This window comes from Eucalyptus grandis, chromosome 2 (genome assembly GCF_016545825.1).
Source record: "Eucalyptus grandis isolate ANBG69807.140 chromosome 2, ASM1654582v1, whole genome shotgun sequence".
Taxonomy (NCBI): Eukaryota; Viridiplantae; Streptophyta; class Magnoliopsida; order Myrtales; family Myrtaceae; genus Eucalyptus; species Eucalyptus grandis.
The window spans coordinates 25276225-25295858 of record NC_052613.1 but is presented as its reverse complement, the minus strand read 5'-3'; the positions used below and the strand labels follow the sequence as shown (position 1 = coordinate 25295858).

The 19634-nt window shown below is 38.4% G+C and overlaps 2 protein-coding genes across 3 annotated transcripts; both read right to left on the bottom strand.

Annotated features, from left to right (window-relative positions):
* Positions 1-1503: 1503 nt before the first annotated feature.
* Positions 1504-2999, bottom strand: LOC104427117 (protein HEADING DATE 3A). The gene is made up of 4 exons (XM_039306462.1): positions 2684-2999; positions 2522-2583; positions 2047-2087; positions 1504-1903 (listed from the first exon to the last, which is right to left on the bottom strand). The coding sequence occupies exons 1-4, from the start codon at positions 2885-2887 to the stop codon at positions 1680-1682; spliced, it is 531 nt and encodes a 176-aa protein (XP_039162396.1). The 5' UTR covers positions 2888-2999; the 3' UTR covers positions 1504-1679.
* A 10113-nt stretch (positions 3000-13112) lies between these two features.
* Positions 13113-17260, bottom strand: LOC104427132 (putative metallophosphoesterase At3g03305). Of its 2 annotated transcripts, none has more exons than XM_010040281.3 (5): positions 16867-17260; positions 16529-16770; positions 14619-16187; positions 13785-13920; positions 13113-13422 (listed from the first exon to the last, which is right to left on the bottom strand). In XM_010040281.3, exons 1-4 carry the CDS (start codon positions 17132-17134, stop codon positions 13789-13791), a joined length of 2211 nt encoding a protein of 736 aa, XP_010038583.1. In that variant the 5' UTR covers positions 17135-17260; the 3' UTR covers positions 13113-13422; positions 13785-13788. The 2 variants fall into 2 exon arrangements, with proteins under 2 accessions (XP_010038583.1, XP_039163231.1); XM_039307297.1 differs by having other exon boundaries at positions 17027-17255.
* Positions 17261-19634: the final 2374 nt, after the last annotated feature.

The window sequence follows — 19634 nt, the reverse complement described above, 5'->3', positions numbered from 1 at the left end:
TTAAAATAATTCGAATTAAAAAAGAAAAATAATAATTCAAACAAAAAAGAAAAGAAAAAGAAGAAATGTGAGGAAGAAGTGAGGATTTGTAGAAGTGTGAGATAAGAGAGATAAGTGAGGAAAATGTTTTTCCACTTTTCAAAAATATAAAACATTTTCTCCTACTTTAGAAGGCTTTTTTTTTTTTTTTTTTTCCTTTGATGGAAAACATTTTCTCCAAAGAATTCATTTTTGTGAAATGAACGCTGGAAAATTTAGAAAACATTTTCCCGAAAATTATTTTATGTGAAAGGAACGTAGCCTAAACTGTAACTCCGAATCAATTTTTGTCAAATTTCATGATTTCAGAACATCCCAAACTATTATTTTTAGAAAATTTAACAGCTTAACATCTTCTAAATCGAATTTGGTGGTTCGGAATTTACATAATTTCGATTTAATCCTCAACTCTGGAAATCACTCCCATTAGATGTGAACAAAGAGCTTAAAATCTTGACCAATCGCCGGTGTCCGAAACTTGTACGCAATAATTTTTCCTCTCCCCTCTCTCCTCTCTCTACGGTTTCTTCTCTCTATTCAACAAACAAAAGTCACTTTCATTTAAATAACTCTCGGTGGCCTCTTTTTTCTCTTTTTTGTTCCACTTTTTGACCAGTCAAATGGTCAAATCAGCCGAATATCACCACTTTACTATTACAACCGTATCATTTTCCCTAAAATCATTCGCTGTTGTCGCACTGCTAATTCCAAAACACGACTAGACTCAAGAGGTGACCCTGTCATAAAGTAGCACATATGCGTGATTAGATAACTTTTAGTCAACCGATTATACATAGTATTGGACCGGTAGGTGGCATCTATATGCTTGAAGTGCATATATTTAGTTTTACATAATCAAATTCTCACCAAGTCACATGATCGATATCGACCATGAACATACCTCTTTCCTTCTTTGGGACCTGGTAAATTTTGTTATGTCCAGCTTAGCCAATCCTTTATGAATTTCTCATGAGCGATTTTGTTTACCATTACTCAGATGGTGCATAATGGCACACGTAACTTGACTATCGAGTTCTTGAAAAGCCAATCTCTTTATTCTTCTGCGAGACTGATGGGTTACGTGCGTTACGATGAGAAACGCAAGCTCATGTCATTATTTCTTGAAAGAATGATTTGGTGCGCAGATCTTAGTGCCGAATAAAGCACGAGGACAAAGCAATGCGCGTTAGCTCCGCAACGTTTTTTCCGTAGCCCTAGCATGCCCTAGCATCATGATTCGTGCCGTGCTGGAAATATCTTAGGGCGACATGTCGCATCACGGGCCCATCTGGAGTGAAGCACTGGCTGGACCGCACATGTTTATGCATGGTTATATATAGAAGGTAGAAAAGCATCGTTTTCCTTCCCTCCTGCAATGGCGGGACGAACCATGTGTTTCTATGTTCGTTTCGTCTTATAGTGCGAAACGGTGTAAGTCCCATCGCAGAGCAGTGCGCACAGATCAGATGATAATACGAAGACTGGCATTGATTATATGGATAATAGTACATATAGATCTGCATTTATACATGCATGGAGGATTGAATCTGCCTTCATAACCACGTAGGTGGGTCGTCCAGTTACATATATAGGGCTTCTAGCAATACGGTTCGAGAGATACGTCGGAAGATGATGGATGATCATCGTCGTCGACCACCAGAGCCGCTCTCCCTCTGACAGTTGAAGTAAAGAGCGGCGACCGGGGACCCCAGGTTGTAGAGTTCAGCAAAGTCCCTGGTGTTGAAGTTCTGGCGCCACCCCGGAGCGTACACGGTCTGCCGCCCCAGTTGCCTGAACAGCACGAAGACGAACCGGTGGATTCCCATCGATGGACGCGGACTTTCGTAGCACACAATCTCCTGCCCTGCAAGGCTCAAATCATTTCAGCATCCCTTCTCTAGTTGGTCTTTTTTTCCTCAACTGGTGGATAATATGTAGGAAACATAGTCGCTTGCGGATAATGAACTATAGATGAAATGAAAGGTTGGTGCAATTTTATGCACTCACCGAAGCTCGCTCCTGTCGTTGCTGGAATATCAGTCACCAACCTATGAGAGGCAATATCGTCATGAGATGAATCGGGACTATGTATACATAAGACAAAAAGATTCTGGTATATCCATTGAAGAAGGTAAAGGAAAAGACTTGATGAGAAAGGAATCAAAAGGAGGGATGCTTTCGTATGTTTCTTTCCTTCCATGCAGGTAGTACTATGGCCTGAGATGTTCCAGCGCATGAGCGTGTATATGTATCTCACCTAAATATCGGGCGGATGACTACTCCCGGATTTCCTTTTTATTTTCTCAAATGAGTGAAATCGAAAGATAAGGAACAGAGGTAAAGAGTGAATGCAACCCGGGTTCTTTCGTTGAACTCTCTCTCGCTCGCCTCGATGCGGTCTCTTGATGGATATAGTTACCTATATGCAGCGGAAAATGTGTGCGCGCGCGAGAGAGAGAGAGAGAGAGAGTGCTTTTCTCACCAGTGCAAATATTCTCTGAGATTAGGATCACTAGGGCTGGGTGCATCAGGGTCTACCATGACCTGTGACACCGGGGACCGAGCATGAGAGAGGGACATTGAATCGTGAGATCAAAAGGTTTTCGAACAAATCAAACGATGAGAGCCGAGGTTGCTGACCCACCAGGGTGTAGAAGGTCCGGAGATCATCTCCCCCGATCTCGATGCGAGGCTGGTTGACGACCTGCGACGGCTTGAGCTCGCAGCTGTTGCTGACCTCCCGGTTGTTGTAGATGACACGGAGAGAGATGGACCTGGTGAATGCATCCAACACATCCCCTATCACCCTCCCCACTACCAATGGATCTCTATCTCTGTCCCTCGGCATCTCTCTCTCTCTCTCTCCCTCCCTCTTTCTGATTTGTATGTATAAACGGGACAACAGCTTGCAAACCGTCGGGGGGTGGTGAGGTATTCGTACGATAGTGTCTCTCTCTCCCTCCTCCGATGTATAATGAAACCAAGATGCATCTTCCAAGCGTATATATAGAAACTGCGCGGAATCTTTTCCTTTTATCTCATTGGGTACAGATGCTATCGCTAACCCTGCTGTTATTTTCAGTCTTCGGAAACCGTTGCTGGTAAAAAGGTTGAGGGGACCTTATTGGTCAGTCCCTCGCGCTAATATTCCCGAGACGATGACCAGAATGTTTGAACAGGACACCGTCCAGGACTCATCAAAGGGCATCCCATCATTCCACCCTAGTGTCTTGATGTAGAACAATATGAAATATTAGAGCGTCATAAGAGTGGGCAGTCTCACAAATCAAAGAGGATTGCGTTATATTCGAGATTACAAATGAGTTACAATATATGATTCACGTGTTTTTCTTGATTTTCGAGATGTCACTATACAAATGAGTTACAATATATGATTCACGTGTTTTTCTTGATTTTCGAGATGTCACGATACAAATGAGTTACAATATATGATTCACTTGTTTTTCTTGATTTTCGAGATGTCACAAATTTCGAGTTGTGTTTTGATAATTTTTCATTTTATTGATATTTTTTTCTTAATTTTATTATTCGATTTCAGTTATTTAGTTATTTAGTTATTTTCTAGATGACGACATTCTTATAAATATGCGCCTAAGATATTGTAATCTGTACTTCTTTATTCAAAATAAATACTATCTTTTGGAATCCTTTCCAAGCATAACTCCCTCTGCATCAGGTCTGAATCTTGCCCTTTCGGTCGTTTGAAAAAATAAAGAATAACATTTAAAGGCAGGTCTGCGAACTGAGCATTTTTGCGTAAGTACCTGGTGCAACAAAAGAGCACCACAGGCTTTTCCCTGTTCGGTCCTAGGATTGGAAAAAGGTGGGTCACTTTCGAATTGCAAAGCTAAAAAGGAGAGGTGAGAAGGCCACAAAAGGGCGAGAGAGAACCTAGCCCTTGTGGAAAAATATGAATTTTGGAATTACGTCACGTCCAATCACACCATCCTTAAGCGAATCCTTTCGAGGCTTTCAGGCTCATCACCTAAGTACCCGTGTGTTTTGGGTTTCGAATGCACGACCGCATGCTCGAGGTATGATTGGACTAGGATTTTCGATGAATCGCCCGCGTGCCGACGGGGAAGACACGGACCACATTACAATCTTCATCATATGAATAGATGCCATTCTCGATTCGTGCTGGACAAATCAAACATTGCTAACACGCGCCCCTTCGTCGCCTTCGCGAGTTGGGTGTCGCACAGCCACTCCCTCCAAAAGCAAAGCAAAGAAAAAGAGGGATTGCCCCTTTGCGCCAGAAACAGGCGCTCCTTTTTCATATACGCCTCGTGAAATCGACGTTGTTCTATCCAAACACTACATAGTTTTCTTTTTTTTCCAAAGTGGACCGGCATTAATGGGTTGGATGCATCCAGTACCCAAAAAGGCCATGAAAAAGATGATGGCCCTTTTCTCTCCATGTCACGGATGAGATAAATATCGATCGCCATTTCTTTTCCGGAGGGGAAAGTATTCGGGGCGTGAACCCGCGATACCATGTGTCTTCGACGCGTGGAGAATCGAATGGAAAAACAAGCTAAAAAGGCTCATTATTCCTTTGCGCATTCAAACGTCGAATGATCTCCCACCTCTCTCGGTGGTTATCGATGGCAAAAAAGGGCTCCACCAGACATTTTCCTATTTGCGAAACGCTACGTTGCGTCGCACCCATTTGATTCCATGCAGGCATACATTGCATGTGGTGTGTGTGTATAGCAACCTTATGTCCTCACGTATTATGTGATCGCGAGGCCTTCTTGTCACATATCGTAGTCGTACCGGCATATTTAAGGAAAAAATATCGAAAGAGTCCTAAACTTATTGCGTCGGTACCGGTTCAATCTTACATTTATTATATCGGTATCAATATAGTTCTAAACTTATAACCTCAGTATCGTTTTTACTCCTAAACCTTTTAATTAAACTAAGTCAGTTCTAAATATTTTGTGTTTGTGCCAATTGAGTTCAATTGATCAATTTTGATTGGAGATTGCTGATGTGGATTCTAGTTATGTTATGTTGTGTCGCTGGTGTTGACATTAAAGGTGAGCATGGTTTCAGGATAGAATTAAAAACTGGAGAATTGGATCGATGGAAACTGGTCTGGTTCTAGATTCTAGGGAGAGATGGTCTGATTCCCAGTTTGATGCGGGAGTATTTGAATTAGTTCCATCGATGAGCTTAGCAATATGCTCATACAAGCCAAGACAGAATTTGGGCACAACGTGATTCAATGGGTCCAAAATTGAAATCATCAGTGGAGAAGACTATCGATCATGATACTGATTGAGGAGTTGTTGGTTCACCTTATTAATTATCGGTTTCAAAGCCAAACAACATATAGATGAGAGGCTATTCTCGTCTATTTCCATGGATATTTGAAGAATTGTTGAGATGGTTATTTGCTCATCAAAGCTCGTGAGTGAATTTTGAAGATAAAGCACAAGGCTGAAGAGTCAAGAATACAAGTTCCCATGCTATTAATTGCATCTCTAGGTTCCTAGGAGTTCTTATTGTTATGTAAGTTTAAAGAGTTAAAACTCTCAGTTCCTTGGTCTTTATTATGCTTTCTAGTTCTTGTGTTCTATAGTGTTCAGGTAGTTCTTATGTCTATTTATTATTTGTCTATTTCTTATGGTGTAGTCCTCCTATAAATTTGAGGAGAGTTCTTAATTGTAAGTAGATGATTTTGATGAATATCTTTGGAGAGTAGATAACTCTTATTTTGATTTTTTTTTCCTTGGAGATTGGATTGCTCCTCGGTGATGAGCCAAGAAGCAATTTATCCTCAACTGGTTATTTTCCTTTAAGCCTTAGTGGTGAGCTTATCCTAAAATCTCGTATCCTTGGCAGGTGACTTGCTCTTTAAGTCTTGTTGATAAACTTTGCCAATCCCGATCTTCATTCTTGGTTGGTGATGTGTTCTTTAGACCTTGGTGGTGATCGTATTCTATATTGCATTTGCATTTCATCCATTGACAACCATTCCCCATACACACCATTTCCATATACTTAACCAAAAAATTCCCCCATTCCGAAATCACTTGCCCACACACTTGTAATGGTTTCACTTCTTTTGAAAACACTGGTCCTCGGCTCCTCTAGAAACCAAATCGGGAACCAGACCGAGAACCCTAAGATCCCTAATTATCTTCACCAACTCACTTTTGTTTTCTGTGGTGTGTTTCCTTTCCACTTCTCATCTCTATCTTTATATATTGTAATCAATTTTATATATCTAATGAGTGAATGCTATATTTAATTTTTTTCTTTTTTTAGATATAATTGTCTTAATAAGGAGATTATTATTAGTAGCAGAATGAATATATGTGGTCAAACTTTGTGATAATTATTTTAGTTTAGTTAATAGTAATTTTAAATTTAAAACTATAATTAGGTGATTAACTATGATTGTTGTTTCTTTTGATTTTAGGTGGTTAGAATTTGGAACAATTTTTCACAAATAATTAAGGACTAGAGTTCTATAATTTCGGTTTTATTTTACATGTTTATCTTCTATGAATTGTCGCCGTTAACAAATGATAAGCTTTCATTTATGTTATTGCATTCATTTTCATTTTGCTTAATTAAAAATGAAACAGAAAAAGGAGCTTGTTAGACTTTTAAAACCTATGACATAGTAGAATCATTTTCATATGGGTAGGTTTTGGGTTATGAGGTTCCAAAAAATGAGGAATCTGCACTAGCAAATAGATTTGAGGTTTTATTTGGAACAAATAAGAAATTTGGAATTGTTTACCCCTAGTTGACATGGACATTTTTGATGATATTTTGAATTTTTATAATTTTTTATGACTGTCTTTTTTCTGTTCTTCTTTTTATTTTTTTGGGTTGAGGGTTGGCAACCTTCACTGACACTAGGTGAGAGCCACGACAACCTCTCTTGGCTCAAAGTTGGGCGAGGGCCGTAATGCCCTTGCTGTGGCTGGCGAAGGCATCAAGCAAGGGACACCATGCCCTTGCTTGCCCTCAATAAAGAAAAAAGAAAAAAAACATAAAATTATAAAAAAATTCTAACTATTATTAAAAAAATGTCTATATTAGCGCCTGTCATACCACATAGGATGGTCAAAGTCCACGTTAACGAATTCCGATCAAAATTGGCTAGATGACTCAATTGACATAAATGTAAAAAGGTTTATGACTAAATTGATTAAATTGAAAAATTTATGACTAAATCGTATGTTTGTCAAATGGGTAAGTCAAATAGGTTGAAAATGGTCTAACCCATTTAACCTATTTTGACTCATTTTCATTCAATACAAATCTAGCGACCTGACCCTACCCATATTACTAAAATACTTCAATATTTAACTAAATTTAGAAAAAATTATTTTTATGATTTTCAAAAAAAAAATATTATATTGCTTAAACAGTTCCATGCAATGCAAATCTAATTAACAATTTTTATAATTAAAAATTGATTTTTTAAAAATTAATTTAATTTTATTTTTCCTTTTTATTTCTTCTAAGTTCAATGAGGGCCAGGCCCTCGCCCAAATTTGGGGTGGGCTACAAAGCCTTTGCTCAAACCTAGCAAGAGCTATAAAGCCTTCTGATAGCAAGCGAGGGTGGTGGCACATATCATAGTTGCACCGACATAATTGAGAGAAAAGTACTGAAAAGTTCTAAACTTATACATCGGTATCAATTCATTTTTAAACCTTTTAGTTAGACAAAATCAATCCTAAACTTTTTGCATTTATACGAATTGAGTCAATCTGGCCAATTCTTGCCGGAATATGCAAACGTAGACGCTAGCTGTGTTTGTGGCGTGGTCGATGCTAACGTAGATATTTTTAATTATATTTTGAATTTTTATGATATTTTGCCTTTTTCGTTTCGTTTCTTTTCTTTATTATTATTGTTATTATTATTATTATTATTATTATTATTATTATTATTTGAGTTGATATCCTAAAAAAACTCCAAACCGGTATATCTATGACAAATTTACCTTAAACTATTTTTTTTATCATGAAAAACCGCAAACTGGTACACCCGTGATAAATTTACCCAAAACTAGTTTATTCGATCACAGAAAATCCCAAACTTGTAAATTTTTGACAAATATACTCTATGCTAAATTGGATTAATACCTTAAAAAATCACAAAAATTGTAAACTGTGACAAACGGAGCGTAAAATCCCAAATTAGTATATTAGTCAACTGTCACGTGTCATTTAACTTAACAATTTCACAGTAAAATTTAACGAAAGTTAATAGAGGGTAAATTTGTTATAAGTGTACTAGTTTGGGGTAAATTTGTTAAAGGCATACCAGTTTGGGGTTTTTGGTAGTTAAAAAAATAGTTTGAGGTAAATTTGTCACAGGTGTACCAGTTTGAGATTTTTTAGAGTATTGACCTTTATTTATTATTATTATTTTTTGGGTTGAGGGCTGACGAACCTTGTCGACACTAGGCAAGGCCCACAATGCCCTTGCTTGGCTTAGATCTAGGTCAGGGCCATGATGCTGTTGCTGTGGTCACTATGGCCGTGACCCTCAACTTTTCTTTATTATTATTATTTTTTTGGGCTGAGGGCTGACGACCCTTGCTGACACCGGGCAAGGACCACAACGCCCTCGCTTGGCTCATATCTAGGTGAGGGCCGCGATGCTCTCGTTGTGGTCGCTATGGCTGCGACCCTTAACTGCCCCTCCCAACAAAGAAAGTAAAGAGAAGTAAGAAAAAAAGAAGAAAAAAAACATGAAAATTTACAATATTATTTAAAAATGTCTATGTTAGTGCCATTCATATCATGTAGGATAATAGGCATTCGCGTTAGTGATTTTTCAATCAAAATTAGTCCAATGAACTCAGTTGATACAAATGCAAAATGTTTAAAACTAAATTGGTCTAATTAAAATGTGTAAGACTGAATTGGTATCAATGCAACATATTTAAAATTATTTTGGTACTTTTCCCGCATAATTAGAGAACTTAACTTAATTTTTAGCCTATGCTAAGCGCGAGCGATTCACTTAGATCTTTTGTGTTTTGATAATAAGACCAAGTCTTAGGGTTTTCTCCTCTCTTTTTAATTTTCACCATAACTTTCTTCTTCAATATCCATGGAGGGGAAGGTTTGAGCTAGATCTTTCCCTCCCCTTAAATTTTTCATTTTTTTGGCTTATTTGGCTCTCTATTTCCTTTTTCTTATTTTCCTCCTGTTTTGTGGAGTTTTTCTCTTATGATCTAGTTAAATTTGGCAGCTTTTCTTTCCCATTTCGGGGAGATTTTTACCCTAATTACATTTGGGAATTTTGTGTGTATGATTTTAATTTTTGTTTTCCTCCATTTAGTTGGTGTACAAGTCCTATTTCCAAAGGAAATTGGAAGAGTTTCGTGAAGGTTTAACTGTCACAATTGCCAGATCTATACTCGTTCAATCTAGTTTCTTGAATGATGATGGTGTTGGGGATGCCAAACCCAGGCGTGCAATGTCAAAAGGAAAAACTATAACAATAGATGGAGATCTCAGCGAGTGCCCATTACTGAAGATGGATTTGGTGATCAACTACCTATTTTGATTTTGAAGCTGTTTGGGATTTATTTTGATTTGTTATTGGATTGCGATGTTTCTCTCTTATTTTTTTGTGAAAATGAATGAAATGTTACTTGAAAAAAATACCAAAGGCGATTATTTTGAGTACTTCTGTTCATTCAAAGGATTGTGTATTTACTATTGTGATATTTTGCAAAATCGGCCTATTCAAATACTTGATGCTTCATAAAATCACTTCACAATATAATTCTATTGAGCTTAAGCCATTGGTAGCCGAAGCATTCTAGAGATGCAATACATGTTAGGAGGTTCACCATACGATCTTTTTGGTCAGCTATTTAATCTTCCTTCTTGTCATTTCTAGTTTATGACTCTTTCATCTCATTCTCAATATTAATTTCTCCACTTCACGTGCTTTACCTTTGTTCTTTGAGAAAAGTACCAAAAAAGTCATAAACTTATGGCATTGGTGCCAATACAGTTATAAATATTTTAATTGGATGAATATATTCTTAAACCTTTTGTATTTGTGCCAATTGAGTTTATTTGATCAATTTTTGTTAGAATCACTGACATGCGTGCTAACATTGACAAATTTTACAAATTTTAGATTTTTTTAGAAATTTTAAATTATTTTTTATTGTTATTATTATTATTTTTTAATTGTGGCTAGCGAGGATCTCTCGCCTAGGCCCTTGTTGGCTATGAGCAAGCTTGCCAGATTCGATGAGGGTGGGTCTAACTAGAGGCCGAGAGGGTGGCCCTCACCTAGGTTGTGAGGGCTTGAGCTTGTCAAAGTGATGCGATAAAGTTTGCCATTGATAAGCCTCAAGAATTTATAGGACAAGCCAAGAGGCAAAGAGAATCGAATGGTTTTCTTAAGGTATTGAGATGCAAAGGACCTTGAAACATCGCTTGGGCAAGGGTTGCCCTTGTTGAATCTAGCGAGGGCTTGGCAGCCCTCGCTGGCCACAATGAAAAAAAAAAAAAAATAAAAAAATAAAAAAATTCAGAAAAATATGTAAAAAATTATATCACATAAGACAACTGATGTCAACGTTAACGATTTCTAGCCAAAATTAATTGGATGGATGGTGCAAATGCAAAGAGTTGAAAATCTTGAAAGTATTTATTTGGACAAAATTACTCAAATGAGTTGCTTTGGTTTTTCGCATATAAGTTTCAACTTCCTCAAATTTAAACAAATGACAAATTATTTAACTATTCGAATAACTTCATTTTTGAGATTTTCTTTTCACTACCCTATGCAATTCTAAATTTCAAAGTTCTCTACAAGGTGAATTCTCCACCAATTATTTAGATGTGGCTTTCAATTTTCTTTTCTGCCTAGATCATCTATATATATTCAAAATCTTTAGCAAAAAAAAAAAGGGATTTTCAAAATAGATTACGATAGAGAAAGAAATGAAAAGGAAGAAGGTGGAAGACAGGTGTCAAGAATTTTTCTAATTTCCGGAGTTTTATTGCTTTAAAGATTTGTGAAAAGGTGGGAGATGTGTCACACAATGAGACGCACCACTTGTCAACTTCTCAATGGACTTCTATTGTGTTCTCCGAATACACAGAAGTAGCAAAAGTCATCGAAAAGTTCTTGCAATACTCATTAGCATTTTCTAATAATATGGCCGTATTTTGATTAAATGAGATTATCGATCAAAAGGCACATTTGTATTACCGGGTTTAGCTTCCATTTTTGATGTAGTTCCAAGTAAATTGAAGAAGAGACTTAATTGGGATTATTAAAAGCATGAATAAATGAATCATTATTGGGTAGGAAAGTTAATGATCAAATCAAACATTGAGTATTGTAAAGTGTGACTATCCAAAAAATGGTATGACAGTTGTAATTATCAGTATACACAAAAGGGTAAGACTCCTCTCATCTTTAAACTACCTAATTCATGAGAGTTATCAGAGGCTATTTGAAATCTTTGAATGGGGTTACCTAAGTTCTCTAGTAAAACACTTAGGCTAATATGGTTCTTTACCTAGTAATTGATTTCTACTATTTCATATGTAGATAATTGTTTTAATGAGTTATTTGTCAAATGAATAAAAAGTGTAATTATGGGAGACTCACGTTATTAGCTAAGTAACATCGACATTGACACGCGATATATGACACGACACGTCGACACAATATTTCTTAAAAAATAGAGAATTTCGATCAATTAGGACACATTATATATTAAATGTATATTTTTATAAATACGTGATAAATTATCATTATTAATTTGATTCAAATTCACAAATAAATAAATAATAAAAAAGATCTTAAAATAAATTTACAATAAAAATATTAATCCACTATTAATTAATATCATTCATTATTTAAATTTGACAAATTTAACTTTATCCCAATAATCCATAAAACTTTGAGAAAAAAAATAAGTAATCCATATTCTAGACTCGCGTGTTAAAGCGTTTCGAAAGAAAAGAAAACAAAAACTTGGAGGTAAATTGTGTGTCACGGAAAATGAGGGTCAAAAGAGAAAAAGATAATAGAAGAATAGATTTTTTCTTCTTTCCTCATTTATTATTTTTATTATTTTTACATGTACATTTTGACCCATCATTTATTGAAAATTTTTAAAATCGACTCTGTACATATTAAAATCATGTGTTGGAATTTTGAACTTGTATATTGAAATTCTGGACTCAAGGTTTGAAAGAATTGACTAGATTTTGAATTTTCCGATATTTGTTGAGAAATGTTCGACACAACACGAAAACTCTCGAAAAATATCGATACTTCCTAAGTTGTTAGTATTGTTGGCTTTACCTTCTTCTTTATTTTTGGAAAGGAGGCAACCTAGTGCAACAACCAACACAATTACTCATGGGCTCTCATGAGTCACTTGAGACTATTTATTTTACCAAATGTTGTCCTTTGCTTTTATTAATTTTTACATTTTTAAAGGAAGCAAGTAATGCAAAAAATTGAAATGGCGTCAATACAATAAGTGAAAGAAAATATTGATTTGGGGTGGGTGTCCGATTAAAGAGAGGGCCACATGTCGACTCCTTAGAGGCTCCCTGTCGCTTACATTATAGATGGCAAGGACGAGCTATGATGAACCATGATGATCGGAAATTCCTCATGTCTTAAAGTAGAAGGAAGATCTAAATAAGCAGTGGCTAGTTTCTCAAAGAAGTGCATCTTATTAAGACTAGTTCACAAATAGCAAGTGAATTTAAACGAGGAGCCCATATCTAATGCCTAATAAGACTCCAACACATATTAATCTGTAAATTGGTTTTACAAACTAGTCTTAATACAAATAATTAGATTCTTAATAGACACCAAGATCCGTATGCCTATTTATTATATCATGGGTAAGATTATTTGCTAAGCTCCGTGTATATGAATTGGCTTTCGAAGAACTGGCCACAGAACAGCGCAAAGGCAATAAGTATGGTCTGAAAATAGGCACCTTATTCAGGATCTCAGTAGCTTTCTCTCCTGTAATTGCAAGCATGGTATCACCTGCGTGATATCGATAGAGAAATGTCGGGTGTACTTTGAATAGTATTATCAAGACTCCTTATCATACTCAGTGGACATTCGTACACTTGGTCATGTATCTTCTCATTCATGACGATAGTAGATTTACACGGATCAAGATGGCACTTCAGAAAACGCAAGACAAGGAACTGGTGCAATTCAGAACCACGCATGAAGCGTCATATGCATGTCCTTTAGAAGTGCTACAAGGTGGAGAATTACAATTGCCCATGTTTGGTTTGAAAATAGGCACCTGATTCATTATCTCAGTAGCTTTCTCTCCTTTAATTGCAAGAATGGTATCACCTGCGTGATATCAATAGAGAAATGTTGGGTGTACTTCGAATAGTATTATCAAGACTCGTTATCATACTCAGTGGACATTCATACACTTGGTAAACACAAGACGATAGTACACGGATAGTAGATATACACGGATCAAGATGGCACTTCGGAAAACACAAGACAAGGAACTGCTGCAATTCAGAACCACGCATGAAGCGTCAAGCATGTCCTTTACAAGTGCTACAAGGTGGAGAATTACAATTGCCCATGTTTGGTTTGGGAAATCAGTTGTCAGATTTCTTGACAAAGTATTTGGTAGTTGAAGTTGGAATTTTTCTTTAGGAGTGAACAGACCGGTTCAAGCCATGCAAGCAAGAGTTTACCTCTTCAATGCCTGGGTCGGTTGTTGCTCCTTGTTTTGTAGACTGCGTAAGCCACTAATACAGGAACTGAAAGGCTGTACCCCGGAAAATGTATGAATGGATTCATCTCGTAAGCTTTTATAAGAGCTCTGCAATTCTGTAATGAGCAATGATAAAAATGGAGAATCAACAATCAACACCAAGATTGTGGTGGAATCATTGACTGTAAGTGAAAAGTATGCTTCCGGATTGTACTACTGCATTATCAATTCACACCTTTTTCAGAAGCTTGGGCAATCGAGAAGCAAAGGAGTATTTTATAGACATTCAAAGCACACATTAGAGGGTCTCACATCATACAAACTCCAAACAAAAACAAATCAACCAAGCAAATATCCTGCATCATCTTTTGATGACCAGGTAATGTGAATGATGTGATGTACATGGAAGTTTGAGGTAAGACCACATATTATGTCAATAACTTCTTTAAGAAAATTCCGAATACAATGAAAGGCAGGAGTAATGACCAAACTGAGCGATAGCCCACTAATAAACCAAGCCAAAGCATGACCAATGTTGAGGATAAACCGCCATCTCAGGAAGAACAGTGCATGTAGATTTAGAAACCCTCCATTCAACTTCTACTCACATTAACTTCTCATGTAACTCTCTAAGCTAATCTCTTCATCCAATTTCATAGACTCTAAAAACCCTCTATGCTACATTTTTCATTCTAGACCTCACCATGCTAAATGCATGAAGCAATTGCAAGCGATCTCACTCCAGAATATTTCATGGAATCACATAAGCCGTTCATTTCATTCAATTTCAAGTAGGTCATTTGGCAAAACTTACCATAAAATGCTTGCAACAAACTGCTATGCAAATCACCACAAGAAGTTTCCGCAACCAACGATCTCTAATCGCGGGAACTGGTCTCTTAATTCCTGGCGTATCATGATTTAGTGATCTCTTTTTCTCCTGACCATAATCATCTTCCTTTTTCCCAGCAGTGGAGCATATATGCTGATGTAAGCCTCTTTCAGCAGCCAAAGCTGCACAAACCAGTATCATCGGCAATACCACAGTGACAAGATGAGGAAGAACAATTACCATGACATCTGGAAATCCCACAAGCTCATGATTTTTACCAGAATGGATGTCCTTAACAAACCAACCCTTGTAAGTCATATATCCCATTCCACCGTTGTTAAATATTCGGCCACTTAACCAAGGGAAACAAAGAAGGAAGAACAGGTACCCCAAAATGCCAAACCATAACCCAGGAAAATTGCAGAGCTCCTGCAAAAACCATGCCATACCACCCACAATGCCTTTACCAGTGGCAAATCTCATGAATGAGCACTGCTTCTTTAGGAATGTTTGGAGTGCTTTTGGGATAAGGAGAATAGAAAACATAAAGCACAGGACAGACCAGAGTAAAGGGACATATAAGCTAGCCCATTGACAACCCATGACAAAAAACTCCTTCCATGTCCACGGGACTTGAGCATTGAGACCATTAATGGAAAATGGCCTTAGTTCTGTCGAACTTGATTTACCAGCCATGTCCACAGCTTCAATCTGAAGCCAATATCTATTGGGCGATGGGTCCTCAAAGGCCCTGTAATTCCAGGGAGCACTGTAAAAGTTCCCCCTAGGAGTGTTACCCTCATGCTTAGTCATATCTGCTTCCATGACAATGTGTAGATCTCCATCTCTGGAGTCATACACTCTAGCCACAACTGACATGATTGGGGACACTGAAAACACCAGAGCTCTAACTGTTTCGTAAGATGAAGGAACCATATATTGGCATTCATACCTGTGATGGGACAAAGATGTTGACATAAATCGCGAATCTAGTGGAAATGTGGGCATAATGATAGTTTTTTTGACTCCTGTCTTGAAGTGGAGATCCAGGTAGGAAACATGACCACTATCAATGGCCAGAATACGCATAACTCGACTCTCCCTCCAGTCACCCATCTCCCATTCCCAGAATTCTTTGGATGGGAAAGCTCCAGAAGAACAATTCGGATCCCGTAAAGTAGGCATTTGGTGAATGTTAGGCTGGAACAAATTGTGCAGAAAAGAAAGGTCATCACCTGGCTGGTGATGACGCTTCAAATTCTTGCCGAATTTTGTGTGGAGATGTCCGCAGAGATAAGCAGATAGTGAATGTTTGAGAAAAATATCTCTCAAGCTCTTCCCCGAAGATGAGGCAGCTGAGAATGAAAGTGGGAAATGCCCGAATGATATCTTGGTTACTGGTCTAGTAGTCAGTGAATCCCACTGCGAAAGCTCGGAATCCAATTCGGCTAAGAGTTGATCAGTGGGATGTCCAAAGAGATTAGTCGGGCCTCGCGTACCCACAGACATTGTGCTATCCAATCCCACAAACAAGTGTTTCCGCTCCCCTGCCTTGAACAAATCGATCCGTAAACAGGGTAGACAAAAGAATTTTCATTTGGAAGAACACAACTGTTGGAATTACTACATGATAACAAATTAAGAATAATTAAGAAGACACCTCACTCTGGAACTAAAGCAGAGAAACTCATCAAACAGGAGTCACCTTTGGGAGGCACAAAAGGGGCCGATGCTAAATTCAAAATTGAGCTAATCCTAACGAATCAAAAGAAAAGGAAGGAACTTCGCATGTATGAACTCGCAAAAGAAAAAAGAACACAGGAACAACAGGCGGCGACGCTGTCTTAATACCAAAATCTTAGCGACGGGAGAAATGTCGAGCTGAAGCAGACCTGAAGAGTGACGCTGTTGATGTTACCAGTTCTTCCCAGTTGGGCGTTGATGCTGTACTTGGAGAAGAAGTCGACCGAACCGCCCTCAACGTTGACGCCGAAGTTGTCGTGGTTCCCTCTAAGATCGTAGAAGCGGCTCTTATCGAGGCCGCTCCGCCTCACCACGTCCTCCATCACGTCCCGGTACTCCACCCACTCCTCCTCGTTCAGCTTCATCGTGAGCAAATCCTCGCTCTTCCCATCTGCCAGAAAACCCAGAACCGGTCAGCGGCCGCGAGCCGAACGCGCTCGAAAGAAAGAAGAAGGGAGCACCGGCGGCGGTGAATCAGGGGAACCACCGGTGAGGTCGCCGGTGATGAGGACGAGAGAGGGGTTGATGAGGGAGAGGGCAGAGGCGACGTGGGTCTTGAAGTGGGCCGCCCGGAGAGGGTGGTGGACGCTGAAATGGAGATCGGAGAGCTGGACTACCCACACCACCGACTCCGGAGCGCCCTTTACCTCTATCACTCTCCGGCCGCTCGCAGCTTCTGATAGACGAAGAACCAGAGGAGGGAGAAGGAGAAGGAGAGCGACGTTGCATCGCCATATCGAGGAGAAAATCACCATCTCCACCGCCTGCGGAGAGACGACCGATCGATTGCTGCGGCGGCTCTCAAATGCCCCTCATGTCACGGTGGTGGCTGAATTCCACACCTCCTGTACCTTGCTCTGATGGTAAGGAAACAAACCCTCTCAAAGAAAAAAGAGAAAATTTCAAATAAAGATCTGTATCATTTTCTTAAAAGATGACTTAAACGTAAAGTTTGTTATAAATAAGAATTTAAACTGCCTACATTTTCTCAAAAGAGGATTTGAAGTGGAGTTTGTCTTAAATAAAGACTTCATTTGCTAGCCGGTGAATAAATACATCTCTGATGTATATTCCGGTAGCATGATTAGGGATATTTTTGTCCAATTTTTTTTTTTAAATTTTCAGTTGTCTTGTCTTTATTATTATTATTACTTTTTTGGGTCAATGGTGGCACTATTCATCATCTTTTTCGTCCTCTGTTTGTCTTCTTCTCAGAACATTGGACTTGGGAAGGGCTAGCGAGCGCTGGCCGTTAGTGAGGGTTGGACGCCCATTGTCGGCAGTGGCGAGGGCCACTAGGCCCTCGCTGACCGTGGGCAAGAGCTTGTAGGCTGACCCTCGCCAGATCTGGCGAGGGTGGCCTTAGTTGCGGTTGGTGAGGGTCATCGAGCCCTCGTTGGTTGCGGGTGAGGGCTTGCAAGCCCTCGTCGGCCTTTATTAGTGGCTGGCAAGGTGGGTGAGCCCTCGCCTAGGGCTAGCGAGGGGTGACCTCGCTAATGGCCGTGAGGGGCGACCTCCCCCACCTCCGCTCGCTGTTCCACCAACAATCTCGTCTTCTGCTAAAACTACGATTGGGATGTTCACATCGCTTTCTTCATCCCTTCCTTTCACCACCGCTCCTAGATCGACGACGACTTCTTCGGCTACTTCTTTTGCCCTCGAGGACCTTCTTGTAGGGCCTCAATTTAGACGGCCCCCCTCCCCATGGCTAGCGAGGGCTCGATGGCCCTTGCCCGTTATTAGCGATGGGCATGGAGCCCTTGCTTATTGCTGGCGATGGGCGTCGAGCCCTCGCCGGCCCTTACCAGTGGCTGACACTCGCTGGCCTTTCCCAAGTCCAGTATTCTTGATTTGGGCAAGAAGAAGTGAACAAGAGATGAAGAAGATGATGAACAGGGCAACTAAAAATGGAAAAAAAAAATGGACGAAAATATCATAATCAGGCCACCAGAATATACATTGAAGATGCATCTATTCACTCTGGTGAGTGAGGTCATTTTTTGAGATTAAATGACTATTTTGGGTCATTCTTTGATACAAACTTCACTTTAGGTCATCTTTTGAGAAAATGATGGCACTTTAGATCTTTATTCGAGACAAAATTCATTTCAGGTCATTTTTTGAGAAAATGATGTTTGGGTCCTTATTTGAAATTTTTCCAAAAAAAAATAGTGGATTGAAGTTTTAAAATTTAATTTGATATTGCAATTAAGTTATAAAATTTTCAAATTATGTAATTAAACCCTAAAATTTGTTATGAGCTGTGATTAAATCTTAAAATTTTCAAAAATGCAATAAAGTCCAAAATTTGTCAAATTGATTTAATTAAATACTTTCGTTGATTGCACTTTTTGAAAATTTTAAAACTTGATTGCACTTTTTAAAAATTTTAGAATCCGATTGCAATTTCTCGATAAGTTTTAGGACTTGATTATACTTTTTAATAGTTTTAAAATTCAATTGTACTCTCATGATAAGTTTTATGACTTCTAGTACACCTGTCTAAACAAAAAGCAAAATTAATGCATTGAATTCCAAAGGGCATGGCCTAAACCTAACTTGGGATGGGAGGTCCATTTCTTATACTAGATCTAGCTTTACTTTTATGTATAATATTTGATACAAGATGTGACAGTCTGATTTTCTACTTCTGCTTTTAATTGAATAAATCGGGCTTTTCATTGATGTGTCTATAGTACTATTCTCTAAGCCGATCACTCACAAGATAACTAAACTAGTTGGGGGAGTCCTTAAGGGATTTAATGCAACATACTTAAGAATTCAATTAGGAATCGACTGCTTGACCGTGTTAGTTTGCAAGGGTCATTGCGGCATAGTCGAAAATTTATCAAAGGCTAGAAATAGGTCAATTCAACTGAAGTACATAATTAGACATGGGTGATTCCATCTAATTATAAAATTCTCGTTAATTAGCACTAAACCGATTTTTCTGTAATTTTGGTATCTTGTGTCTGTAATTGAAATCTCAAGATTTTCACGACAACCGAGAGTCATCAATGAGTTGAAGATGTACATTGTGGCTCGAAGACAATCGGCTACGAGTCCATTGCACCAAAAATCCCCAAAAACTACCTAATAGTTTAGGTAGCGCTAAAATCACGTTTGACTGAAATTAATCGAAGAAATAATGTTGATTTCAGAAATTGAGAACTTTTATGTGTCACAATTAATCATGGGAATATTGTTGCATCTTTTCAAGATTTATTAATGATGGGAATTTTAGTGAAAAATGCA

Bases quoted from the DNA above. Each gene is read 5' to 3' on its own strand.
- LOC104427117 (XM_039306462.1), bottom strand. From the start codon at position 2,887: ATGCCGAGGGACAGAGATAGAGATCCATTGGTAGTGGGGAGGGTGATA. The intron at 2,584-2,683 runs GTGGGTCAGCAA...CCGGTGTCACAG, and splicing joins TCCGGACCTTCTACACCCTG to GTCATGGTAGACCCTGATGC. The intron at 2,088-2,521 runs GTGAGAAAAGCA...TGCCTCTCATAG, and splicing joins CTCAGAGAATATTTGCACTG to GTTGGTGACTGATATTCCAG.
- LOC104427132 (XM_010040281.3), bottom strand. From the start codon at position 17,134: ATGGTGATTTTCTCCTCGATATGGCGATGCAACGTCGCTCTCCTTCTC. The intron at 16,771-16,866 runs GTGGTTCCCCTG...GTTTTCTGGCAG, and splicing joins CATCACCGGCGACCTCACCG to ATGGGAAGAGCGAGGATTTG. The intron at 13,921-14,618 runs GTAAGTTTTGCC...TGCTCATTACAG, and splicing joins TTTGTTGCAAGCATTTTATG to AATTGCAGAGCTCTTATAAA.